At 42.6% G+C, this 27,982-nt stretch overlaps 1 protein-coding gene and 1 long non-coding RNA gene across 2 annotated transcripts; one reads left to right on the top strand and one right to left on the bottom strand.

Annotated features, from left to right (window-relative positions):
• Window positions 1-777: 777 nt before the first annotated feature.
• LOC137144452 (uncharacterized) lies at window positions 778-2,085 on the bottom strand. The gene is made up of 2 exons (XR_010917408.1): window positions 1,808-2,085; window positions 778-1,045 (listed from the first exon to the last, which is right to left on the bottom strand). It is a non-coding gene; the product is annotated as an uncharacterized lncRNA (long non-coding RNA).
• Window positions 2,086-10,746: 8,661 nt separating this feature from the next.
• Window positions 10,747-25,032, top strand: GCNT3 (glucosaminyl (N-acetyl) transferase 3, mucin type). Its single transcript, XM_067534776.1, has 2 exons — window positions 10,747-12,632; window positions 24,952-25,032. The coding sequence occupies exon 1, from the start codon at window positions 11,017-11,019 to the stop codon at window positions 12,328-12,330; it is 1,314 nt and encodes a 437-aa protein (XP_067390877.1). The 5' UTR covers window positions 10,747-11,016; the 3' UTR covers window positions 12,331-12,632; window positions 24,952-25,032.
• Window positions 25,033-27,982: the final 2,950 nt, after the last annotated feature.

Here is a 27,982-nt window from a genome sequence, read left to right as displayed (position 1 = left end):
AGCGTGTGCCTGTGGAAATGAGAGTTATTGCTCAGAGCAGTGGTGCTTCAAGCAAAAGTTTAAAAAGTCAGCGAAGGTGACGTCATTGCCCCAAGCTCACAATGAGTAAACAGTGTCGTTACTGGTTTTATTTATTTCTGGAACAGAACTCCTACACTTACAGCAATTTCAGTTTTCAGGGGACCCTCCAAGATTTTTCTATCTTGTGGCTCAACTGTTCCAGTATGTTGACAGGTAGCAAGGCATTAGAAAGCTTAATTAAGTTAATTTTGTAGTTATAAGTTTCCATTGTTGTAAGCATGATGCTCTGGGCTTCAACCCAGACCAGTAAAATGTTGTGTCATCTTCTGCCCTGCAGTTGTGGGTGCCTTAAATGGTTGCCTTAAATGGTTGTAGTGCTCCTGTAGCACCAGCAGACAAGCATGCATGTTGCACCCTGGCTTCCACAGCCCAGTTATTTTTTTGCAGAGTGACCTTCCCAGTCCCAAATTTCCCCAAAGCCATTTGTTCTGTAATATCCAGCCCTTTCCCTGAACACTTACAGAAGCTTTAAGGAGACTATACACTGAAGCCTGCTAGCTCCCTTCAACTAGTGCACTGAATTGGCTTATAGTAAAACTAACATTTATTAGAGAAAAGGACATAGGATTAAGTGATACTACGTATAAGAAAAGAGATAGAAGGCTGGCAAGCAAACAGAAGTAAAAATATGCTTCTAAAGACTAATTGGACAAGAGATTCTAAAACCCCATCTAAGCAAAGAAGTATTTCTCGCTAAATCTTTTTTCCAGCATGGCTGAGCAGGTTCTCTGATCAGGCCCTTTCACAGATTGAGTGCTCCATTCCTTTGTCTGTTCAGGTGAAGGATGCCAAAATGCATCTCTCCCCCTATACTTTCCCAAAGTTCATTGACCCGGTTTCAGAGGCAGCAAAGCTTTCTGGAGGTGCAGTTTCCATTCTCTGAGACGATTAAGTGGTCATCTTTCTCCACTTGCTCTCCTGGGTATCTCGCATGTCAATGTACTTTCATTGTCTAATGCCCAGGCTGATCAGACAAGGAAATACACATACTTTATTTAAAGCAGATTGGGCTTATGCATTGCTTGCTAAACACATTAAGGACATAATTCTAGCACTTTATAACTTTGTGCATCTCTGTACATACACACACACACCACACAATGGTTTTCAGGACCCATGTGTTACCAGTCTGTACACAATACCTTACATGACCCCTTTTACATACAGATTATGACCACAGTGGGTGAGGTGTAACGACATGTCAGACCTGACAAGAGTTGCTGACAAAGCAGTGAACCACCAATGGGCCTGACTCACAATAAGCTTAGAAACAAATGTCTTCCCCAACTTATAGTGCATCTCAGCTGCCCCTTCTTGCAGTCCAGCACTGGGTGAATTCCACAAAGAATATTTCCAGGAGCATTCACTCAGGGCTCAGTGTGCCTGTACAGGGGGCATGCGGTGCTAGATTGCTACTCTGCCTCTAGCTCAGGTGGGTGGGCAGGAGAATGGCGGGAGTCTTGGCACAGCTGAACCCTCAGAGGGAAGAAATGGGCACTAGGACTGGCAGAACTTGCTTCCTCCTGGAGCAAGGGGAAGGGAGACCAAAATTATGACGGTGTTTTCACAGCACAGTGAACTTGAGCTGTGGCCCTTTAAGCTCAAGCTGGCTAGCCCATGGCATGGAGAGGTTTGTAGCTGGAGAAAGGCTTCAGCTAGTAATGAAACAGGAACTCGGCTAAAGTTAACTTGAGTGTAAACTCTCCCCCAAGGATGTGACCCTCACCTTGAAACTCCTTGGTCCAACTTGAATTGCCAACTGAGGAGGACAACGACAACCCTCAACAACCACTCTTCGCACTCAGTTCTGAAGTCCTCCTCTCCATCTAACAGAATCACGGCTCCGTCCGCCGAAAGATCCCACGCCCTCCGGTCTTTCGGCAGCAGCTTTATACACAGAGACGGCGCCACAGGCACGTCGAAAAGGCTTGTGGCCCGTGCGCATGCCTATGGCCTGCATTGTGAAGCAACTGACACCAACAGTGTTCAATCATGATGGAAAGACACCCTGAAAGAAACAAAAATACGGCACCATTAATAGTTTCCACTTCAGTTTACATTGCTCATTGTACCTCCTATTTGGCAGGCTGGGAGGTATTGTACTCGGAGCCTGTATGCCATTTTATACTGAGAACACAGCCACAACCTAGAACAACTCCTACAGTGAACTTCAACAGTTCATCAGGGGGACAACCTGGAGAAAATGAGATCTGCGTGCTCTGGGCCATGTGGAAGAAAGCATTGCCATTTACAGCAGCTGGTATGTGTCTCAAAAATAAAGTCAATGTTTGTTCTCTGAATATGAATGCAGGGGGAAGCAAATTGGGAAAACAAAGCCCCACTGTTTTTATAACCAATGCAAAGGTGGAACTCTTCACACGGGTACTCCCCGTACTGATATGGATGATAAGAACAAACATTTTTCTGGACACCTACTACCCAGGAAATCTGATTGTATTTGACACAAGAAAGGATAGCACAATGAAAAACCACAAAAGTGAGCAAAACAAATGTGAGAAAGCAAACATTAAAATACAAGTGTTCCATATTTAGATAAGTGATATGTACATAACAGTTTATTTATAAACTATATTAAAAGAAAGTGATTAAGTTAATAAAAAAATTAAACATTAGTTTTTACTATCTCTTGTGACAAAGTGGGAATTTTCTGTAATATTTTTAGGATTCCTCTGTTCTTTTTATTGCTAACCAGTGTCTGAAGAAAGGTTAAAGCTGCCCTTGGGGCAGAGCGGAGACATGAGGTGTTGGGTCACGTAACTATCTGGGGTGGAACAAATAGGTTGTTAAAGCACTGGCTTAAGCTGATCCATATCAATGGAGAATCCAGAAGTACAGTAAGAGCCCCAGGAACTGAACACCTAACCAGAAACTTTGGCAGGTGCAGCACGTGAACTCAGCATGGCTGTGAGAAGACTGAACTGAGGTGACAGGAGAGGTACAAGTTGGCTTTTGAGAGACTCAGCAGCTCACACCTGGGACTGACCAAGACAGAGGGAGAGGGCCAAAAATGGATTCCAGGGCAATTTGGCCAGGTGGAAAGTTGGCTTGGCCAGGATAGATTATGCTAACTTAAAGACTTCCCGATGCTGTGTGCCAGCTGACCAACACCCTACTCTTTTTTGAAAAGGCTTCCTGGTGTCACTGCAAATACTTCGGAGGTGCATTGGTCCCTGAAGAGGGACTGAGGTTCTCAGTTGGATTTGCTGGACAGAGCTCATGGTGTGAAGCAGGAGTAGTGAAGCCCAGAGGCTCGGTTTCAAAGGCATTGATTGAGACTACGTGGCCTACCATTAAGGGAGAGTGGAACCACTCGGGGGTCCGGCTCACTGACCGGGCTCCCCCAAAAGCTAGGACACGGAGCCACAAGATCTGTGCTGTGACGCCTCGATGGCTAGGATTCTAACAAAACAGAACCAGCCTTAGCGTTCTTGGGTGTGTCTGCAAAGTGATTTTTCAGGCTTCACCCACCAGTATAGACAGCTTCTATTCCCCATCAAAGCACTATTCCTGGGGCAGGTATTTTGGGGGGGAGAGAGTCTGAGGATTCTTGTGGGGTCTCATAAAATTTGTATTTGATTTGTAATATGTATCAAAGTACCTGTCAAGGGGCCTGGGTGCCACGAACACTGCCACCAGCAAGAAAAGAACCATCAGCCTCTCCAGACCTGAAATAGAACCAGCTGGAGGAAAACCACTGAACAAAGCCACACCCTGGGGGCAAACGCCCACACCACCACAGCCCTCCCTTCCAAGGAAAAACAAAGATCTTTACAGCATTACGTAAGGTAAACAGATTTGCGCTACTGTGGCCAAGGAGGAAATCTGGATCTGAATGTCCCTTCTGAAGAACTCCTGGCAACAGCTTCCTTTGTTTTAAAATGAAGGGCTCACGTGTCTGCGCTAAGGTTTGCGGGCAAAAATCAACACCATCCTGTGAGCGGCAGCTGAACAGAGCAGCAATAGCAGCATGGTGGCCTGGGTTCAAGGGTACCTTTGCTCATAGGGCCATAATTCACGTACCACGTGCTGGGTAATAACCTAAGACTTTATGGGTGTAAAACCAAATTGGCTCTTCATAAAGTGAATTATTTACAGAAACGCTGCAACTGCAACTCGCATTCTCTCCACGTACACATTGACTTCGGCGTGCTTCCCAGCTCTTCCCTTCTGCAACTTGTGCTGCACCCTCCAGTTCCAAGCAGGCTTCTACAGCTTTCCTTTTAAACAACTGTTGTGTCTTTTGGGCAGGCTTTTGCTGCTTGCTGGGGCCAGAGGTTAGTAGTACTGGGCCCACGCTACGGACATAACCTTTACTTCCATCCCACTGCGGGCTGTTCGGTGGATCTTTGAATTGGTCTCCCATGTCTTGTTGCTTCCATTCCGTTGGTGCCTCGTTCTGTTGGGTGCTGCCCTGTATTACACCCTCATATACACACCATTTCTGTCAACCACATCAACCACCACAATGGCAGAAGCCCTTTCTATGTCGTCCTGGTCCTCACCTGGGCTCGGTCTGCACTACTCCACAGTGGTCTTTGGTTTGGTCTCCACTGGTGTCCTGAGTCCATAGCTGGCTCATATAAATCTGTGTCCCACTACAGGTTGGATTGTTGCCTTTTGTCATTGCTTTGAGTCTGTTCGATGGTTGGACCCAGACCTGCTCACCTGTTCATAGTGGCCTGAGATCCACATCTCCTTTATTGTAGCTGGTACCTGCTTTGCTTGGTATTTTCTTAACTGCTTCTGTGTGCAGTCTGTTCCTCCATAGGGCTGCAGCAGACTGTCCTTCCTGGGAAGCAGTCTTGGTTTCCCCAACCTCTAAGTCTCTGTGCTATGTTACTCTCTAGTTCCTCAGAGGGTGTATTGCAATGATCAAACCTTGCCAGGTAAGGTTCCTTCACATCTTCCTCAGAGGGTGTATTGCAATGATCAAACCTTGCCAGGTAAGGTTCCTTCACATCTGTTTTGCCTTGTCCATTAATCTCTTCACTGTCTTTATTGCTAAGTCTGCCTCCCTTTTGCTTTGTGGGTAGCCAGGGACAGACATGGTGTTCAAATACCCATTTGTCACTGCATTGTTTGATTTCTGCTGCAGTGTGCTGTGGCCTATTGTCTGAACATAGCATGCCCGGTATGCCATGCCTTCAGTTTCTTGATCTCAGTTCTTCCTTAATGTCCTTCAGACAGTCCATCTCCCGGAAATTGGAACAGTAATCTACTGCGACTATGTAGTCCCGGCATTAAGAGTGAACAGGTCTGTTCCAATCTTTCATCAGGGTTAGGATTTCATGAGGTTGTAAAGTCTCCTTCTGTTGATCGTTTTACTCTTTGCACATCTCCTGCTGTTCCATGGTTGCTCTCAGATGGCATTCATGCCAGGCCAGCAGATACGCTACTGGCTCATCTCAGCCATGCCTCTATCCCCTGGTCTGAAGCATGGATCCATCTCATGATTTCAACTCTTAAATTGGCAGGAATTACTCAATTTCCTGTCAACAAAACACTCATCCTCTGGGAGGTATGCCCTGCTCCATATATACCTACCATCAGGACTGATTTTTCCAGGCAGTACCTTAGTCTCACAATATAGCGCTGCAGTTTCAACTTGCATTATAGTTGGTTGGATGCACTCAGTCTGCATGTCCACCTTGTGCCCACAGGTGAACTGTTGGAACTGCTCCATACCAGAGAGCACAGCCAGCGGCTCCTTTGCTATCTGAGCATATCCCGAACGGGGCTGCGTTGGGCTGCCGAGTATCAGCACTGCTCGCAGACCTCCTTCTGAGGAGTTCCACTATGGCTCTAGCTGCTCCACAGAATTGTGGTACTTCAGGATTGGTGCCTCGCATGCTTCTCTTCACTCTGCCAACTGCCTGTTCCCAGCTTCGCGGACCATTCTGGGACAGTGCGGCATGCTGTGTTACTGTCTCCGGCGTTCGCAGGGCTCGGATAACCATCACCATCTAACTTCTGCCCATACCTATAAGCCAGTGGCCTCCCTTCACATCCTTTGGGCTGCCCATTTCCTTAATGGCTCTCAGTTTCTCGAGTGCTGGCCAGGGTCCCGCAGAGGTCAGATGTCCAATGTAGAGGAACTTCAGTTCCCATCAGCTTCAGCTTGTCTGCATTCAACGCAATAGTCCACTCCCAGCATCCCTTACCCCCATTGCCCACAGGGTAGCCATTTTTCTCTCTGCCTTTCATTTTGCTTTCCACAGTACAGACACTGGACTATGATGCCTACATTCTCAGTCAGTCTGTCCTGTTTTCTGTGTTTCTTTCGTTTGAGTCTGGGTATTTGTTCTGCACTAGAGACAGTCACTGTTTTAATCTTTTCCCTGGACAGTTCGCAACTGCTTTTGCTGTTTGAAGACTTTTTTTTTTTTAGGGTTAGATTTGTTTCTCTTACTCTTGCTTGTAAACTGGAATCATATGTTCTACAAATGATCCTGCCTTTTATTAGGGAATCTTTGTGTCTCTGAAGTGACATGTTGCCAGAGTTCTCAGCTCCATACATTTAAGTATCTAGTTCTTCTGCTTCTTGTTTTCAGGTAAAAAGTGGTATCTCTCTAGAGTTGCAGGTCACAGGTACTCAAACAGCATTAACAGCTGTTCCAGTGTTTCATGTGTTATTTCTGAAAACAGCGTCTCACTCACTTCTTGTCCCACCCCTCATAAGATTGAAGATAAAGTTGTTGGGTGTTTTTTTTTTTTTTAAAAACTTTCTCCTCTTTATCCTACATGATCAGCTCTGTATATAGATAATTCTTGCTTCCACTGCTTATGTGCTTTTGTAAGGATAATATAGTCACATGTTTTATATGCTGACAACCTTGTCTCCCCCTTCCCCCCCGAATTTTTCCTGAAAGGATAACCCTACAAAGCCAGTAGGCAACCCCTGTCCATTAGATACTGTAAGAAGAGGGAAGAGAACACAAGCATGCCATTTTGTTGAAACTAAATACAGAACATATTTTGAAACCTTGAAAGTTGCTACAACAGCTTAGTCTTCTGCCCAGCTCTAGGAAAAAACATTTCTAAACTCTCAGGTAGGGAGTAAGACGACACCATCTGGATTTATTTATTTATTTTAATGTTAGTGATGGGCTTAATTTGCCAAGTTTAATAAGTAACTTATTTGCTCAAGAGAAAAAGGTAGCAATGCCAGATCTCCTTAGGAAGTACTCTATTTTTTTTTTTTGAGCCCTCATGTAAATATCAAACTTGTTTTTATGTGAGAATTTTTTTTGGTCTTGTTAAGCAAATAAAATGGGGACATCCGTGGCAGAAAAGACCACCAGTTATTTGTTTAACATCTAAAGGTGTGCACAGGTACCCCACAAGCTAGTCTCCCTATCATTGTACATTAATGCACACAGGCCTGGCAGGCAAGGTGCAGTTTTTCAGCGGACCAAACACTGCTTTTCCTAATCACAATGGATAATACTTATTGCAGTCAGTAGAAAGGGTAATCTTCAATGTCAAACAAATATGAGTTAGAATCTGGCCCTGTGTGATTTGAAGGAGAAGAGGGAGGTGAATATTAAATGAAAGACTAACCACGGGGAGTGTCCAGGAATGCAACAGAGTCAGGAATGGGCAAAGAAAGCAAAAGGAGTGGTATTGACAGAACCGTAGGTTGAGCTCAAAGAACATGCAGATTAGAGACCCTGCATCACACTGTGCGCTTTCCTGTAAAATGAATAGCAAGTTGTAGCCATTCATACTTACGCAATCAAGATTAGGTCACACCTTCAATAGAGCTATATGTATAATGTTTTCAAATGGTATTTTCTTACAAGCTGGCAATTGTATCTGTTTCTCTATTTCTGATTTTTTAAAGAAAAAAAATTACAGCCTTGAGATGTCAGATCAGTTTCATTGCAGTTCAAAAGTGGAAATGTGTCTTGCGTATTTCCTCTTGGACTCATGCCCCATTTGCATTTCTTAGTTTAGGCTCGCTCGAATGTGTACTTTGGCTGTAGATCAAATCTGTTTAACTATCATACTACTTCCTAAAATATTTATTTAGGTACTTAGAATGCTTTAAATTTCATTAGGGAAGAACAAAAATGATAAAGTGGAGATTGAATGGGGGCTCAGATGACTGGTAATAGGGCATGGAGATTTTAGTTTAGGTCAGGGTGTTGAATCTGATCCACGTGAGTAGTGTCTAGTTGTTTTCAACCTGATGGCTTTTAAAAATGACTTATATGAAATAAGTCATTACAATTCCCATTGGGCAGGTTGCCACATAAAGAAATCAACCATCAGATTTTCCAGCCCTGATGAGCACATTGCAAAATGCATATATGAAACTCTCTCTGACTCCAGGATGGGAGGTAAATTACATAAGAGCTGGAGAGCCCCAGATTACTTTCACAAATTAGGCAGCTCATCCATTACTCATTGAGGTCAATGAGAGTCTTGTACGTGGCTAGTATTATATGGCTAGTATTATATGGCCTGTTGATGCCACATAGGGAGCCAAGGAAGACACGATGTTCTTTGGAAGAGGCATCTGGAGGAGAACTTATGCTGAAAAATCTCACAGAAAAAGATTGATTTATGTCAGTGGGAGGTTACCATAGGGTAGGATTTTCAGAGAAAATTTGTATAGAGAATAATCAATGTAGGCAGTGAATGAAAGATATTTCACACAAATTGTGTAAAAGTGTTTTGACTTGATCAGAAAGTGGCACTGAATGAAATGGATAAAAATGGAAATTAAGTTGCATATTTCACACATCCATAACCCCATTTGCCAAAAAAGGCACACTTGACTCTAAATTTAAGAGAGAAAGTATTGTGCAAGTTTTCTGAAATTCTGAAAAGAAAAGTCTTTGGTTTGTACTTGCAGCTCCAGAGCTGTGGGTTTCCCCATGAAGATCTTCTGTCCTGTAAAGGTCCCATTTCCAGTGGAAATAAAAGTCCCCTAGATATAGTCTAAAGATCCTGGCATTTCAAGAGTTGCCTCTGAATTAGCATTGGGGAATTTATGTCATCCCTTATTCCAGGGCATCATATCTAGAGCTTGTCAAATATACCAAATTTGGTTTAAATGAAAAAAGTGTGCTCATCTCTCTCATTTACCCCCTCCCAATTTTTCAGTCAACTGTGGAATGGACCAGAATTTTTAAAATTTAAGAAAATGAAATTGTGATACAAATGAAAAAGAAATGACAATTTTTGTGAAATATTTTACCATTTGTCCAAATAGAATTGAGAATTACGGCATTTTTAGTACCTAAGAATTTGTGAATAAACTTATTATTCATCCAGCTCAGGTTATCTCCTTTGTGATACCCCATTCATTAGAACACACCCCTTTTTCAATTATCAGTGGACTAATGGACTCAAGCCATAGACAAGCTGTAAACCGCCACCCCACATAAAGTAAGAGTTACTGTTCAATGCGCACTCTAAAATGTCATTCACGGTATATTCAGTGTCTGAGGATAGCACGCTAGGCCTTCTGGATCTTCTAAATTGCAGAAGGCCCATCTTACCGGAAAGGGACCTCCACGAAGGCATGAGTCCTTGGAGAAAGGCAGAAATGGGGCCAACCGGCCAAAGAATGAGACATCACGTTTCCCTCACTACAGAAGGAGATAGAGTGGGGGAAACCAGACAAGGAATGAAGGTCAGAGAGAGGTGGGGGGGAGGGAGAAACCTGGCCAAGGCAGGAAGGGACAGGAAAGTTTTTCCATCATCAATATGGAACACCTGAGATATTTGAATTCAAATATTCTGGACACTTGCTGTCAGTTATGTAAAATAAAGTTTAGTCTAGTTACCAAATACATAAATAAATACTTATTTGTATGAAACTTCCAGATTTCTATACTTCTCCCTTCACAGGTGTAATTCACATTGGACAGACCGGACACCAATCATATACATAGTTTGTAGTTGTTGGCACAGAAAGTATATGGATCAGGTGGCTACTCAGGTCAGAGGCCTAGTAGAGGCCAACACAATGTTTGCTGCCCTTTATCACTGCTAATGCAAAGAACATGGAATGCCTTTAACAGGTTGCCTAAGACAGACCTCAGAGCCGGCCCTGAACACAATACACAAAGCATAGCAGCAAACCAAACATCAGAAACCCAGGGAGGAGAAGCATAATGTAAGAAGGACCCAAATGGCACAATACACATTGGGTATCCTTTCTACGCTGGAATTTGTTCAGCCTTTCTGCCCAATCAGAGCCTAGCTGGACACTAAGTGCAGCTTCAAAGATTGCCCTGAACACAGATCTTTAGATTTGATTGAGTGAAATTGAACTCTTGGAGGCTGTCGTCTTCTGGCTAAAGCAACGGACTGAGACTCAAGAAGCCTGGGCTCTGGTCCACATTCTGCCACAGTGAGTTAACAATTAAAAAGGTGTTTAACAACCTTATGTTCTCCTGAGATTTCTTCCATAGGAGACAGACAACAATGCACCCAGTGTTACTACAGTTCAACTACTGGATGTACCAGAAATTCCAGTTTCTATTAAATATACTTGATAAAGATAAAACTAGGCAATGGGGAGTAGGCGGGTAGAAGGAGAAGGGAGGAGACTTGTTTATTAATGACATGTACAGAATTTTGTCTTCAGTGCTAAGTATTTCCACACTTCGAGAGGGAGGAGGGTGAGAAATCAAGCTGGTGACTACACCTCTGTCCCGCCCTGGCTGAACAGAGTTCAGGTAACACTACATGAAAGGAAGACAAAGGGGAGGTGCTCCTAAAGCACTTCCTATCAAGGATAAATTCACTCATGAATTGCCAGATTCTCAGCCCTGGACACAGATTTTGTATGCCAAGATCCTGATGATTAAGAGGATATTGATTTAGTGAGTGGATTTATCAGTGGAAGAAACTTTTCACATCAGTTGTGAAGATCCCCTCCCTCCCCTTCTCGCCAAGATGTTTCGGGAGAGAAAGTGGCTTTGTCAGTTTCAGCGCCTGTTCGTTATGGGATTTCTGATGCTGTTTGCCACTGTGGCGCTGAAATACACCTCCTGGGAATGCAGCCTCAGTGATCTTGGGAAAGACTCGGTGCATCTCAAGAGCGAGAGTTGCAAGGATCAGCTCTACCAGTCTATAAAGTTGCCTCCCAGGGGCCAGATCAACTGCTCTCGGATCATCAGAGGAGATGTGGAAGCTGTAGAGGAGGCTCTATTGAACAGGCTACAGGTTAAAACCAAACCTGAGCTGTTAGCACCAGAAGATTATGTGAACTTGACTAAGGACTGCACTCTCTTTAAAGCAGCTGAGAGGTTTATTGAGTTCCCACTGAGCAAAGAGGAGGAAGATTTTCCTATTGCATATTCTATGGTAGTCCATGAAAAGATTGAGATGTTTGAAAGATTGTTACGGTCCATATACACACCTCAGAATATATACTGTGTCCACGTAGATCTGAAATCCCCAGAAGAATTTAAGGAGGCAGTCCGAGGGATCGCCTCGTGCTTTGAAAATGTCTTTGTGGCAACTAAACTGGAGAGAGTTGTGTACGCGTCCTGGTCCCGAGTTCAAGCTGACCTGAACTGCATGGAAGATCTACTCAAGAGCCCAGTGCCCTGGAGATATCTCTTGAATACTTGTGGGACCGATTTCCCCATTAAGACCAATGCAGAGATTGTCCGAACCCTGAAATTTTTAAATGGGAAAAACAATATGGAATCCGAAAAACCCTCTTCAAGCAAGATGGCTCGCTGGAAGTTTCACCATGAAGTGGGGAACTCCGTGATCCGAACCAACACGGAGAAAAGTCCCCCTCCGCATGGCTCACCTATGTTCTCGGGCAATGCCTACATTGTAGTCACAAGGGACTTTGTTCAATACCTCTTTGAAAACCCAACAGTGCAGCAACTACTAGAGTGGTCAAAAGACACCTACAGCCCAGATGAACATATCTGGGCCACCCTACATCGGATGCCAGGCATGCCAGGATCTGTCCCTTATAATGATAAGTATGAGCTCTCCGATGTCAATGCTGTTGTTAGATTGGTGAAGTGGGGATACCTGGAGGGAGATGTCAGCAAAGGGGCACCCTACCCTCCCTGCACCGGTGCCCACCAACGGTCAGTCTGTGTGTATGGGATGGGTGATCTTCACTGGATGCTCCAAAATCATCATCTGCTAGCCAACAAGTTTGACCCAAATGTAGATGAAAGCGCAATCCAGTGTCTGGAGGAATATCTACGTTACAAGTCTGTGTATGGGAAAGATCTCTGAGAGCATGTCTGGCTTTGCAAGATGAAAATACAAAAAATCTAGAGAGCGACCTATACAGGACTTTACAAAACTACTGTGTAACATTTACACAGCACTTGGTTTTAACTCTCACACTAAACAACTGGGAAATTTTGCTCTGCAAACAGTACCCGGCCCTGAATTGACAGACTTGAGAAGATAGGCAGCATTTGAAAGGAAAAATGCTGCCTGAGTTACAGTGAAACCTCTACAAGAGATTCTAGACAGTCTCCTATTTTAAGTACTGAGACAGATTCTGCACCACTTTGACCAGAAAACCTCCAGTAAGTGATTTTCCTGTTCTTGGAGTGGTTGCCGAAGACAGATTAATTGTATTTTAGGTCTAATAAAAGCCATTTCATTTGAAAAAAATGAAAAGGAATTGGTTAATTTGCATCCTGCATTCTACAGGTGAGGGTGCATTCCAGAATATTTGTGCTTTTGTAGTTTACATTATAAAATAAGAAGAATTCTACTGTAGAAGGGGAAATAAGATTTAACCGATTATCCAGCCACACTCATTTTTCTATTGAGATTTCTCTTCTGTGGGAACTGTATTATTCTCACTTCTTGGCTTGAGTGAGTAATACACAGGATCTGCTCATTCTCATATCCAATCTGCAGAGAGTTAGTACTCCGTACCAACATAGGATATCCAGAGCTGTACATGATATCCTTTGGAAAGTTAGGAGTTTTAATTCTGAAAATGTGTGTGTGTATATATATATATATATATATATATATATATATATATATATATATATATATATATATATATATATATATATATGTCAGCGTTATTGTTTGTTCAGGTTTTTTTGTGCTGAGCGTGTTTCCACATGGGACATTTTCCCAGAAAATGTGAACTGTAGAAATCTATGGATTTAAATGATGCTGCTTCGATCCATAAGTGTGTATAATAAAACTGCAATTCAGGAGTATTCAGATGTTGAATTCTGATACAGCCCGAGATCTGCTTCTGTGATAAAGTGATTGTTCTGGAAATTGTACACAGGCGTCATTTTAAAATGGTTTAAAGTGTTTGGCTGTGTGTCTTGGGGAAAGAGCCCCCCACGATTTTTAAAAAGTTACAAAAATAAATTGCAGCATCACTTTTTTCTGTTTTGTGGTGAAAGCGTTTAGAAGTATTACCTTATCTGTAGATATGATTTTCTGGTACATTTTAGGATACAAAAGAGCAGCCTCAAAGATAATTTATCTTAGAAAGCTTATAAGCTTTATCGTCCTTTGAACAGTGTTTGTTTAAAAGCAAGCAATACACTTACATGTCTTTTGTTCCTGCTGCCCTTTACCTTTTGCTTTGTTTCCCCTCTTTTTCCATTCTATATTTTTACTAATCTTACACATACACTCTGACAACAGAGGTTATTTGGTTTACTTGCATTTCTTTTTGTATAGTTAACCACAAATGTCCACACTCTGTAGTTTGTGTAAATTAGTTTTCTAATTTCTCTTTTCTTGGTCCTGCTTTATCAGTTGCTTATTTTATGAAACATCTCAATGCAACTACATTTAAAATAAAGGCTAGACGAATGAATCTCGAAAACATTACAGAAAGGAAAAGCTTTGGCAGAGTAGAAACAAAACCAGAGTAGACTCCAAGATTAAAGGTTCAGATCAGTTTGTAGAAGAGCACAAGCTACGGTATACGATTCATTTTCTTTGCACCACTGCTGTCTAAAAAAACACCTCTGGCACATGATCCTTTCCTACTATGTAACTGATTGACCCCGGCTGTTTCATTTACTACCTCAACCACTTTGGCTTGGTTCGTTTTAAATACGCAAGTCCTAAAAGCTAACTGGAAGCTGTATTTTGTATATTGATTTTTTTTTTACTTTAACAAAATTATATATAATGAAAATACAAAAACCCAGCTTGTTGGGTATTTTGTACCTTTTATGGCTTAATTGATGAGAATGCAGAGGGCTGGGAGACTGGAGATCCAGGTTATGCTGACCTGCTATATGACCAAAGCCATTTAACTTCTGTTTCTTCATCTGTAAAACTGGGACAATAACCCTACCTCTAGTGGTGTTGTGGGGCTAAATTCATGGACATTCTTGGATAAAAGGTGCCATAGAAGTTAAAGTTATTGTTACAAAGAGAACCCTGAGACCCAGTCGGAATTAAGACAGCCAAGATTTCCCTGGAAAGCCGGGAGTGTGCCTCCCCCACAATTAGTCAAATAACCAACCATTACTCAACTCATTCCTTCCTTCTCTACAACATCTCTTGTAATGAATGGAGGCAGGAGGGGGAACCCTCATGAGTTTTTAATACTCTATCCACCCAGAGAGCTCTGCTAGCTAATCCAGCCTGTTTCCATGGGCACAGCTGCTTTTCCCTTAGCACAGAGAAGACTGAGCTAAGGCTCACGGTGAGGCTAATATCCTACAGCAACCATTTGACAGGTGAAGCACTACACTACTGAGGCTGTCCAGGGCACTATCACCCTAGTGATGTCTGAGGCAACTCCGTGGCAGTAGGCTGGAGGGATTTCAATCACCTGATTTTTTTTAAAAACCCAGATTTTAGACAGATGGAGATTATGTAAAACTAAATTGAAAATGTAGGCAATTGCAGTTTTAGATTCAAATACATCATGAACTCAGTTATAAACGGTGTTTAAAATGCCACAACTGGTAGGGCAACGGCTCTGAGCAACACAAAATATTTGCAGTGAAGATTCTACAAACATAATTAAGTATGTGACTTTACTCACACAAGTAGACCCATTCACTTCAAAGGGACCACCTCATGTGCTTAAAGTAAAGCATGTGCATAAATGTTTACTGCATCGGGGCTAAAATTGCATTTCGATTAAAAATTTCTTAATGGCATGAAATTCATCATTCACATACAAAATTGCCTCCGTACCTACGACGGAAAGTTACATATATTTTCAATGTGTTAGCAAGTATATTGTGAACTTTTTATATTCACAGGTCAAATTTCCAAAGTAAGAATCCTATAGTTAGACTCTTAAACCCAAATTTAGGCACCTAAGGGTGAGATATTAAAAGGCATCTAGAATGAAGTCAATGGGACATGTGCTCCACCATCAGAGTGCAAACCTTGATAGACATGCATAGTCCAGTCAAGAAAGCTGAAATGGTTTGCCTTGTGGAAATTCACTATATCAGAGGGTGGTAATGGCTGTAAATATAGCAGGGACTATTTCCTTATCCATTTCATATGCGAGTTTGTAATGTTTTCACAGAAGGATGTTAGTGAGGCCCTCGACAGATGACCATTTTAGACCTGACGTTTTTAGGAGAAAAAACTCTACCTAAAACCTGAAAATCCACCAACAATTCGGAAACTAAAGGAACAAGGCATCCAGTTCAGCAATTTAAGATTAAAGTAAAGAAGTAAATTAGAAATAAAAAAAAAATCTGATTTAAATTTAAAATGATCTCAATAAAATAATTATATTTTAAAATAATGATTTTTATCCACCTTGTATCCACTGAAGCTACTCTGGCACCATAGCTGCGAGTGTCCTTTCAAACTGCGCTATTTCCCTCCCCCTCCCCCAGAGCCAGAGTGCTTTTTTGCAAAGCAATTAACACATTTGCTGGACACCCCCTCTGCTTTCTACATATAGTTTTGGAGGAAGCAGGCTGACCACTATTTTTCACTTATTAATCACCAGTGGAAACTGATTAGTCAATTGCCAAGAGATTTGGTAATTAAGCTGGCACCTTAACCTTGTCCAAAGGGTAAGCTGGAAATGAGCACCTGTCCTTCAAGCTTTGGGAAGAGAGAAAATTCAGTGTTCATCAACTACCAACCAGAACCACAGCCAAACCATGTTGCTTCCCTGACAGTTATACAGACTCAAGTCCTTTGAACCAAGTCAGTCCAGTCTGTACCATCTACCCTAAGGTGAAGCATCAAAAGGCTTGTTACCAGCATCATTTCAGCATAAGGTAAGGATTTGCCTTACCTGCAGGAAGCATTCCTTACCTTTCCCTTTTAGCCAGGAATACAATCACTAGCCAGCCCATAAATATACATATAATATTAACATCAGTCTGAATAATTCCATAACATCGGTCTCATCTCAATAGAATAGTCTTTGAATATTCCATGATTCCATAGCATTCCAAGCGTTACACAGATCTCTAGGTCTGTTATAGTAATTTATAATCCATTTGTAATCTTCTATACACAATTTGCCATTCTGTCACTTCCTCTTCCCCCCTCTCCCCCCAAAGTTATATTTTCCCCCAGAGAATTCTGTTAAAATTAATTATTGTTTTAAATGTTCACGGAACTTGGAAGGGTGTACGTTAGAGACTTGTTCTACACCAGAATTTTATGGAGCAGTTAGCAGGAATAGGCACGCTGGTTTGGAAAAGCTAAGAATTAAGCAACCCTTTTTCCCCAGTTTCAAGGCAAACTTTCTCCGAAGTTTGGAAAAGATCAGATTAGCTTTTTCTGTTTCCCGTCTCTGCCTGTGCTCCTTGCCACTGTTGGTTTCATCTGGAGGCAAAAATCTTAAAATATTTCATATCTGTCCTGATCGGTACCAGGAAGTGCTAAAGATCAAGTGCACTCCCTAGCTCTTTTTTTAGAGCATAGAAGTTCAGATAAGCCATCCAACTGACAATGATGAAAGAAGGAGATCAGTCTCTATTTGAGGTGTGGCATAAAACTATTTATGGTACAGTCTTCGTTGAGCCCATGCACTTTTTCTGAGCTTCATCCTTAATCTTTGTCTTAACAAAGGAGCTAGACAATGCAATGTATTAAGTGTAGCAATTAGGTATACTTTAGCATTTGGATATTTAATTATAAATCTAATGAAACATTGAGAATGAATTCAGCTTGGTCAATGCACCAATCTGAACTGCTAGGAAGCAGAAATTGGCCCAGGCCTACAGATCAGGGCTAAACATTTGTAATTTTAGTGAGAGTTCAGTTTATCACAACTGAGCCTACCTGTGCAAAACCTAGCACTGCTGCAGTGGGCTCTAGATCACACCGTTTGTGTGAAGTCTCAGTCAGTAGCAAAGATGGAAACAGAACAAGGAGTTCTGGACTCATTCTTCTAGACCTTGTGGCCTCAAAGGGTACATACGCTGCAACACCACCATCGCCACCGCCACCGCCAGGCTGCAGCAAGTCTCAGAGCCTGGGTCAACTGACTGCGGCTCACACTACTGGGGCTAAAAATAGCAGTGTAGAATTTCAGGCTAGGGCAACTTCTATGCCCTCCCCAACACCCTTCCCCCTTGCTGGCTTTCAGAGCCCAGCCCAAACAGAAACATCTACATCACTATTTCTAGCCCTGCAGTGCTAGCCCCAGGGAGTTGACCTGGGCTCTGAGACTTGCTGCTCTTTGTTTGTGTTTGCAGTGTGGATGTACCCTACGGAGTCATGTTCAGCCTGGTACTAATTTTGCTCTTCTCTTTGAAAATTCACCCTAACCATCAGATATTATAAAAATTAAGACTTTACTTATTTCTGAAGTAGGTTACCCCTAATTTGTGTGGCATGAAAATGTCCCAGCTTATTTTTAAGCATGTGTGGCGGTGTGAAGATTGTATTGGTATTCACATGGGATAACTCACTCATGTGGCTTCAACCCTTGTAACTAATTCAACCACCCCAATCTCAGGCCTTTAAGAGTTTTATATTGTGAAATACACCATGTTACATGACAGCACTAGCAGCACAAACTGCTTAGCTTCAACAGGCTTTGGATCAGAACCCAGACCCTGAGGCACTGAGATAGGCAATCTGCTTACCAGGATGTCTCTCAGAGAAATAAATTGAGCCCAGAAGTACTTCATAATGACTGCTTATTATGTGAATGCCTTCCCTAACCCTTTGCCCAGCTGACTTCCATGGAACCTAGAGCCTTCATTTTGTCATTCGGAGAAGCACGCAATGTGCCACTCTCATATCTGACATTCTCATGGCATACTAGGAAGATACGGAAGGAAAAATATCCAGTTCCTGTTTGCCCATTACTCACCATTTAATTAAGAATATATTGGGGTCCAAAAAGTGGACTATCTTGGGGCTAATTTCTTTTTAGTGCAGACACACACCCTCTTTTCAGAGTTGAAAGAGTTTCTTATGGAAGGACAAGAGGCAAGGCCGGAGATGAACAAAGACACAAAGATTCTGATGAAGCAATCCTCTTAAGTTTCATTAAAAAAACAACTAGAATTATCAAATGTATTAGCTAAGGCACACACCAAACCAGCAGCTCAACTCTCGATGAGTTAAGGGACCAACTAACAATTGATTAGTTAGAGTAAGACTCAGCTCTTATCTAGATCCAAAGGTTAGAATCACTATCCTCCCCCCCGCCCCCACCGGACACTTGGGGAAATTGAGGCACAAAGACACCCAGCAAGCTGGTGGCAAAGCCCAGGTCTCCTCGACCCCAGTCCAGTGCTTTACCCATGAGCCCACACATGCAACCTACTCACGCCTCCATAAATGGATCCATGGCTCAGACTGTCCAGAACATTATTGATGGAAATAAATAATTTCTACATGGAAGTATTCATATCAGAAACCTTATAGTCAGTTACTCATCCAATCAGAGAACAGAAACGGACATTGTGACCTATGTCTACAAACACTAACAAACACCTTGAATATAACATGCTAGCAAACAACTGCTTACAAAATCTACTGCTCAAGAATGATGTAAAGCAAGTATCTGGCCAATAATTTCAAACAAACCTGAGGAAATCAGTTTTTTTCTCAACCAACTAAAGCCAATGAGGTTCCCTACAGATGAGGATTTGTCCCTGCAGAGATCCTTCAAGGATTGGGGCCTTAGCCTATCTACTGTCCTGGTAGGGAGTAATATTACAAATTTGCCAATAATTTTTTAGAAACAACTGACATTAATTGAATAACTCGGATTCTGATATCTGAGAAGTAACTCAACTGTCTCTAATGTCATGTTTTAGTTCCAGTCATTCTCATTTGTCTTTAGAAAGAGAACTTAATGTGAGCTGCAGTCAGTATAATGAACAGCCACCGCAGACACCAGCAGGGAATTTTAGCAAAGCGGCCACAAACCTCCCTTCTTAGAGACTGGTCAGCACAGATGCCTTCATTTTCTCAGATCCTACTTTTACATGTGTGAGAGAGACAAGGGAGGATCAAATTAAAATATATTAAGAGGAGACTAAATTAAGTAATAAACCACAAACAGAACCAGGGGCAAGAGACCCATGAGACCACTGGGAAAATTTGCAGATATTAGTATTGAAGCAGCTGTGCAGAGATTGTGCAAACATCTCCTTTCTCATCAGGCTATGGCAGCATTTCCTAACTGTGAGCGCTCAAACAGTCTGGGCTCACAGCAAGATAGTACACACTTCCTTTAAACACTCGGGGAAAGCCCATTCTTTGAGAACTAGAAGAAAAAGCATTAACTAGCTTACCCTTCCAAGGCCCTGCTGCAAAAAGAAGACTCATTCCTTCTGCAGCCCCAAAACTAGAGAAAAGGCAGGAGGGTAAGAGTATCGGTCCCAAAACAGCCACCATAAAACAAACTACCTCCTCATCACCTAACTTCAAAACAGCTCAGGCCTCTCCTGCAGACCTATATACACCAGACCTCAGCAGGGAAACAGCTGCATGCTGCTAACAAGACCAATCAGCCTTCTTACAAGGAACACCCGCACAGCCACCCATCAACCACAGCAGACTTCAGAGTTGCTTAGCATGTCGAGAGGGGAAGTTTAACCCTTTACTCGCCAGAACCTGTGTGTGGACCTTTTAACCTGTCACAGCAGCCCTATCAATCACCTAATATAATACTAAAAAATCTGAAATACTCCTAGCCCTGCTGCCTGGACTTTGCAGAAATCGTTGGCTTCTTCCAGTAGATCAGGGGGAAGCATCCTCTGGGCCTTTACTACTAACAGAGCTTTGAAAACATGCTCCCATATGTGTTGGCCACGTGAGTCCACTTGCCTGGAGGAGAAATTTCACTAACATTCCCTGCCACCAGCATGAATGCCACATTGACCATGGCCCATGTGCCACTTTCTGCCACACAGGCATTGTCAGCAGCTACTGTTAGGTGAGAGCGCGGTTCAATAATTTAATGCATTGTCATTTGCAGACCCATTTTTGTTAGGCAAAAATCTAAATAGCAGCAAGTGGCACGTCCTCAGTGGGCCAGAGAATGATGAAAGGAAATTGTTTTAATATAAAATGGAGAAAAATGAGTCTTGAATTAAAAAAAAAACCCACATCATATTCTCTAGGACAAGTGGGTCCCAGCTTCTTTCACTGATGCTTCTTGGAGAATTGTATTTGACCAGTCAGCCTTGGCTGGAGAGTGGTATTCCAGTTTAAAGTGTTCTTATTTCTACAGATACAAGTTACCTGTAATTATCTATGGCTGCTGGTAGGGGCAATAACATCAAGATGCAGGATAAATGGCTCACTGTACAGGACCGCTTATACTTAGTGTAGATTACCTGCAAAGTTGCACATGAGGCACAGATCTTATTAACGCCAAGGAGTTCTTCACATGCATCTTCATCTCATCCATATCAATGGGGAAGTTTCCCACTGGTTTCAATTGGGTGCAGGTGCGGGTGGATCCATGGAGCTAAGTTGCCATGCTCTACCATTGTGTACTTGACAAAGTTTCTACTTTTCCTGTGCCAGCCAACTTGTCTGTCTTGATCGATACACTGGTCTAGCTTGTATTTTACTGTGTTCCCTATTTTATGGGCAGTAAGTTAAATGCCACTGAGGAGAGGGAAGAATACAAGGGGAAGAGAAAGCAAGTCAGGCAGGCAGGCCACAAAACCAGGGAGAAAAAAAGAGAAATATGATTGAAAAGAAGCTATTAATGGGAGACCAAGCCATTCCAGGGAAATGCCCAAGAGCGTTAGATCACTTTTAAAGACTTCATACACAATCAAGAACACAAAGAGGCTTAAAGAAAGCCCCTTTTCAAATTTCAGTATCCCGGCCAAAATTCTCCAGTGCGGTGTATTTATTATACCTGTCACCTACCACCTCCAGTCTAATCTGGTAGCATTGTACAAGTGCTTAGCAAAGGAGCAAACGGCTACACAAAGCAGCAGCCCTTCTGCCCCAGAGGTTCCCGAGACATCACCCTTAAAGTTTCGTTCACTGTGACATGTTGCATCTGCTGGCAACGTGACCGCTATATGCTATTGCAAACTGCTTTGTAACGAGCGAAACCTGCCACCACGGAGCAGTTTGTTATGACTCAGTACAATATATATATGTTCACTAGACGTATGTGCTGGACAACTCTGAGCACTGCAATGCAATGGTGCAAACCATAAACATTATGATATCACCGGTATCTCTTAGCTTATGTCTGAAAAGTAACCAAGGCAGCAGAGCCCATTAGAACACATGGGCGCTGAAAGGGCTACGGTTCACAGGAAAAATGGCAGGAAGGGTGCAGGGCCCAACAAAGCTCAGCCCGTGCTGGATACCTTCTCCTCAATGCACTTCCAGTAAAAGCCCGTTTAGCTTGAGAAGGAGATTGGGAGACGTCATCCACAGGTGCCATGTGCATGTGATTTCCTGGGTCTCACAAAGCACACTGGACGAGCTGAGTTCCAAAGTGCTACCACTGTACTTTAACCACGCCATCACAGCGCACGCAAGCTTTGCTTGGGTTGGCAAAGGTTGACCTAGTTTATTTTACTACTGCCGGCCGCCGTCTTCTGGCCTGTCAGTTTTAGCTGGTGTGTCCATTTGAAAGCTCTCGATCACTGCGGATGAGAATGCAGTGGCTCAGTTCATTGTCTGTATCACACCTCTGATCTCTCCACAGCCGGACCCTCAGTCGATGCTCCATGACAGTTCTTCTCTGCCATGGACTCAGCGCCTGCCACGCCAGGCAGGTTCCTAGTCTGAGTGAATGGGTAAAGAAGAGAGGCAGGTTATGCTCTGGAGGAGGGTTCCCAGAAAGAGAAAGGTGGAAAGTTTCATTACTTGTTTCATGCTGGAGTCTGGCCCTGAGCCCTGTTCCAAAGGGCCAGACCTACTCCCCAACCGTCCTCAGTCCGAGGTCACCACGAGGCCATTCAGCCCCCATGAGAACTGTTCTTCCCCAGGGAACACTCACATGGGGATTAGCCAGTTTCCTAAGGCTTAAAAGTGCTCTGAGAATAAATCTTTCTTTTTTTTAAAAAAAAGCCCCCAAAACAGCAAGCGACTGTTTGGCAGCTGCTGGAAACACAATCAGTAATATATCATCTGAGGGCAATGAACATGAACTGCCAGCCTTGTCCAACTAGAACCAGTTACTTGACTCCCACATTGGGTAAAATCCAAGTGAGAGTAGCCAAGTTTAGCATCTATTTTATGTCAACTGGATGGTGGAACACTTCCTCGTTTAGCCTGGGAACAGAGCTAGAATTTGTTTGTTAACATTCCTACTGCTTTTGTGTAAGCTTTAAATGTGAAACAAAGCAGGACAGAGTCTAATAAAGAAATACTTTTTCTTGGCCACCATAACTGCCAAAATCTAAGGTCCTGATCCCACAAGGTGCTGTAGGCGCAGGCAATCTCCTGCACCTGCATAAAGTAAGAGAAGTGGAACACAGTCTTGGTTTGCAGCAAACCATGTATTCAACACATTTTAAGCACTTTTCCAATGCCCACATTATCTGCAAACAGACTGTGCTATTTGCTGAAAATATTGTATTCTGTAAGCGCTGTAAGCATGCTTTCTGCCTATATTTCAGCCTGTGGATTTCTAGTCACTATTGCTTCTTTAACTATTTGGCATTTGCTAGTCACACAATGTGACTGGGCCTCTGAGGCATATATCCTGCTGTACCCACAAAGAACTTCCAAGGTGGTATTGTGAACATGTGTGTACAGATATCTGGGTGAGGAGTCACACTTCTTCCTTCCATATGCAAAAGTGTGCTCATAAGAATATTCATGGCATGCAAACAAATAAGTGAGAAGGCAGATAATATAGAGGTGACTTCATGACTTTTATTCCAAGAGCTTTTAAGGAATACTTCCTCCTCCCATCCCCGCCAGTATTTGCCCAGCTCTAATGAAACAGCTTTAGCTATTCAGTTTTATTCCAAGAGCTAATAAATACATCGTGATAGCTACCTGAACCAACCAAGATTGTTGGGGGCGTGATATATCAGCACCCTGGTAACTAGGCTCTTTTGGTTTCTGCTATTTATTTTTTTTGGCTTCATTGGCCATTGATTTCTTTCAAAATTGATGCTTTTGACTAGTTCATTTAGAGTAGGCCTAGTGAAACACAAGGAAGGCAAGAGCCCACTTGATGTTAGTTCTTTCTTGTTCCTCTCATTCAGAGAACGTTATGTTTTTAATACATAGTTAAATAAATGAGGCTTGGCGTAATGTTGCCAACTCACGTAGCGGTAGTCTGATTCACTCGCCACTTGATTTCATTTCATATATATTTTACAGGCAAGTCCTTGCTATAATTTAATTATTAACATAATTTAATAGCTTGATCTAATTAAATTATTAACTACGAGTTTTGGTTTCATAAATTGCACGTGCTAAAGACTGCTGGATTTTTCTCCTTTGTACCTGGGAAATCAATATAGAAGAGGGCCTGAAGGCATTGGGCGCCATGGCTGAATCACTATCTGATTGCCTGTAAAATTATCTGCTCTTACAGCATTAAAGAAATGCCTCTGACCCTCTCAGAGCCATGGCAAAGGGAAATGCTCTGGAGTGGTGGGTATTTCCACCTACAGTGAAGGACAAATCCTGATCGTCCAGGTGATCATAATGGGACGTGACAAAAGCGCACATTAACATTAGTCATTGCCTTTTCTTTTAATCTACATGAATGAATCAAGTGCATTAAGGATCTGTGTAACAGGGGCCCACTGCTTCGCTGCAGAAAACACACAGATGCAACTGGGGCTGCTGTTAGTGCCCTGTTCTTTCTATTTCCCTTCAGCAGTCCCCCCCATGCTTCTACCTATTGTCAATCTTTGCTGAGCTGCAGGCCCTCTCAGCAGGACCTGCAGGGAACAGAGATCTCCCTGCTCTGAGACCTCTGTGCGATTAACCCCGCCCTGGGCTGATGGGGGCCAATTGAGGTTTTACTCCACCAGCCCAATAGCCTGATTGGATCATTCCCACCCCCCCCCAGCAGCTTCTCCTGGGGCAGTCATTGGCCTCCAAGTAATCAGAGTGCAGGCGCACCTGCTCACTCCCTGCACTCTGTCACAGCCTGCTTGAGTGAGTACCTGAGCAAACATCTTTTCTCTGCAGCTGCCAATCAATCAGTCATAAATTGTTCCTGGTTTGTACTGGGTTGGCCCAAAAAGTATCTGTTTTGGTACCACTTAAAATGAGTTACTGAATATGAATTCCCCAGGCTGGCCCCACAAACAGCTTAGATTGTGCACCCCTCTGCTTTGGGGGGCAATCCATGTAATCGCTTTAGTTCACAGTTATTGAAAATATTAAAAGCCAGGCAGGGTCTAGACATGGCCTGGAAGAACCCCTTCAGCAGGGTTTAGTCTTTCACACTCTTGCTTCATTTCCTTTTTCTTTTCTTCTTGCTCCTTTGTAAACGCACAGGTCCCTTGCAATGTAAGGCCTGGGTATCTCGCGCCTTTTGATGGCCTTCCACTGCTGATGCCATAGTGGAAGCTGGAACAATGACCTTCCAAAAAGCCATGATGCTACAGAACCAGAGGTGCCAAGGGGCAGCTCCCATTACATCTGATGTTGGCGGAATGGGGGCAGCTTGACATGTCTGCAAAGGAAATAACTTATGTCATGACAATGGCTGGTAAAGTGGCTTACGTCACATTGAAGATGGAGGGGACTGGTGGACGTGGGTTCTTTTGCCATAATATCCAGAATAGTCGGGTGGCTAAATCAAATAGTACATTTTAAAAAATGTGATAGCAAGTTTGTTAGTAAGATTTATTTTAGCAAGTTTTCCATCACTTCTATTAAAAAAACCATGTTGGATTCATGCTTTCTCCCTGTGGTAGATGGTGAGATTAATATACATGTTCCTGGCATACCATCATCTCACTGCACCTAATACAACCAGAGGGGTGCATGAGTAGAGATTATTTTAAAACAAATCTCCATTGTGCTGTCCCCCCACCCCTTTATTTCTGAGTGGGCATTTTCCTACCACTTCAGCATCGTGGACATGTTCTTTAAAATAGCACTAGGAATGGGGTCAAAGTTCTCAGACAGCCCCCTTGGTGTGTAACCGCTTACATTTGCAAAACATGCATCTATATATCGATTTGATACACAGGCAAGGTTGTTTTTATAGGAGTGAGCAGACAGGTGTGCACAAAGGGGTCTGAAAAATCAAAAGCCTGGGCTGAAAATTTGGCCCACTAAAGGAGGTTAAATGGCGGTAATGGAAAAAGGGTGTGGCCAGTTGTAATGAATAGTAGGCTGGAGCCATTCCAGAGAAAACACAGCATATTTGCTTTTACCATTCCAACGTGTATGTCCTCATTAATACATTTCTGATTAAGGAAAAGAGCAAATACAGATTAGATGAGAATGGGGACATCCTAAAGCAAGGAAGGACGTGTTTGGTTCCAGGGAATTCTCATAAATTCATTAATTTTTTTTATTTTCTGTTGGATAGGAGTCAAAAATGAAAAATGTTTTGTCTTCATGAGATCTTAGGCCACACGGTTACTCTGTGACATTCTTACAGAGGGGTAAAGTTCCCATTTTAACCTACACCTGCAGAACAGCATCAAATAACCAGTTATTACATTGATACGAAAAGCTTTATTACTTTGTATAGCTCAACATTCTTTCTTTAATATGCTGTTACGGGGTCTACCTGCAGTTCTTGGATAAAAAGAATGTCTGCCTATGAAATTTTCTCTGTGGCCCCTGCTGCCAAGTTCCACATCTCAAAATAAGCTTGTCTTGTATATTGTAGTCAGAGAAAAGGAAGACACCCAGGGCATTTCAATTTACCAAACATCAAACATCTTGTCTTTATTTGAAATGATTTAGTTACATAGGCCTGGCCTGCAATATTCTACACTACAGATGTTTAAAGCTTTCGCAGGCTGCACTAATCATTGCTGGGGTGTAACTAAGATGTCCCAAACACACAAAGGTAACTAAACACATTAGTCTTGGGCCAAAGCTGACTCTTGTCTTTGGGGTGGGTACATAAGCTAATGAAGCGCCCACTTCTTAGGAGCGTCAATGGACAATTACAATACAAAGACCTTACAGAAATAATTTGCATGGTGACAGCCTGGAGGTTATTGGGGTTTGTAAGTAAAAGTCTAGAGGTAGGGGTTGGGGAGCCTTAACTGACTATTTACTCGTTTCCTGCTGTAGAGGTGTGTGGCTTATTTTATTTTTAAAATTACTTATACAACATTTGTAGTCTGTGGCGTTCAATTTTAAACTTAAAATCTTTTAATTTTCACACAGTGAATGTGAGTTTTGTCTGCATGTTGTAAACTCTTTATGGCAGGCACGTGTCTTATGTGATCAGCTGGGAACATACCTTGCACAGTTTGGGTGTTGTGCTGACAGCATATTTTAAGCTTGAGTGCTCAAGGCATAGCCCAAAGTGGATTGTGAATAACACGTTTGACTGGAAAATTGCTCCAGCTTGGTTCGCTGTGGCCTCTAAATCAGGGACTGGAAACAATACCACATGGCAGTTAACCAACACAACACAACTGCAAATTGCTGGAATTTACAAATAGTCTCTAGGCCTAAAAACGATTTCTTGAAAAAATTTACAAGTGATTTGCAAGCATTGCTCAAGCGGATCAGAAACAATTCACCAACAGTTGAGGAAAAGGCAAAGATATGTCACATAAATGATGATTGAGTGTCCTATTTTTGGACAGCAATGAGCAGAATCTGTCACCGTGAAGTTGAAAAGCTCATTTCCTGATGAGGGTTCAGTATGAACCCACAAGGCTAATTCCAGCTCTCAAAAATTTAAATCAAAGGAGGCAAGATTCAAGGAATCACAGTCTTTGAGAGGTCTTATGGGGAGCTTTTCAAATGAGGGGATAACAGTACCATAAAGGAAAATGTTCATGCTGATTTTAAAACTAGGGCACACTCTGAAAACTAAGAACTAGCAGTAATTATGGAACTCAGGCAGAAATGTTTAAGACAAAGGGCAGTTAGCATATGGAATAAAATGCTTGCAAAGAAGATTGAGCCATGGGATGTTTTTAGGAGCAATTCCAAATGAATGCCTTGAATTCATTCACATTACACCAGTTGTATTAAATAGTGATAAGCTGCACATTCATACTGTTAAAACACACTATGTCAAAACATCACTGATGCACAGTGGCATTCATTTGATGAATCCTCTTGAATGCAGAAGCAGCATTGATGTTTATAATATTCAGAAGCATTCAAAAATACCTCACAGCAATTCCAGTGAACACGTGACTCGTAAAGAATTAGTAGAGGGATCTCTTACACTACACCCACACATGGCCCAAGGCTGCCAAGCTCTCCTCTTTCATCGGCAGTGTAGGGCTCTTACCATGCTGGTCCTCTGTGGCTTAAGCTGTGCACTTTCCCTAGACGAGACTCCCATTGGCTTCAATAAGTACAGACTGTGCAATTG

Source organism: Emydura macquarii, unplaced genomic scaffold (assembly GCF_026122565.2).
Source record: "Emydura macquarii macquarii isolate MOO-44397 ecotype Brisbane River unplaced genomic scaffold, CSIRO-AGI_Emac_v2 contig_3451, whole genome shotgun sequence".
NCBI classification, from domain to species: Eukaryota; Metazoa; Chordata; order Testudines; family Chelidae; genus Emydura; species Emydura macquarii.
This window is presented reverse-complemented; position numbering and strand designations above follow the sequence as displayed.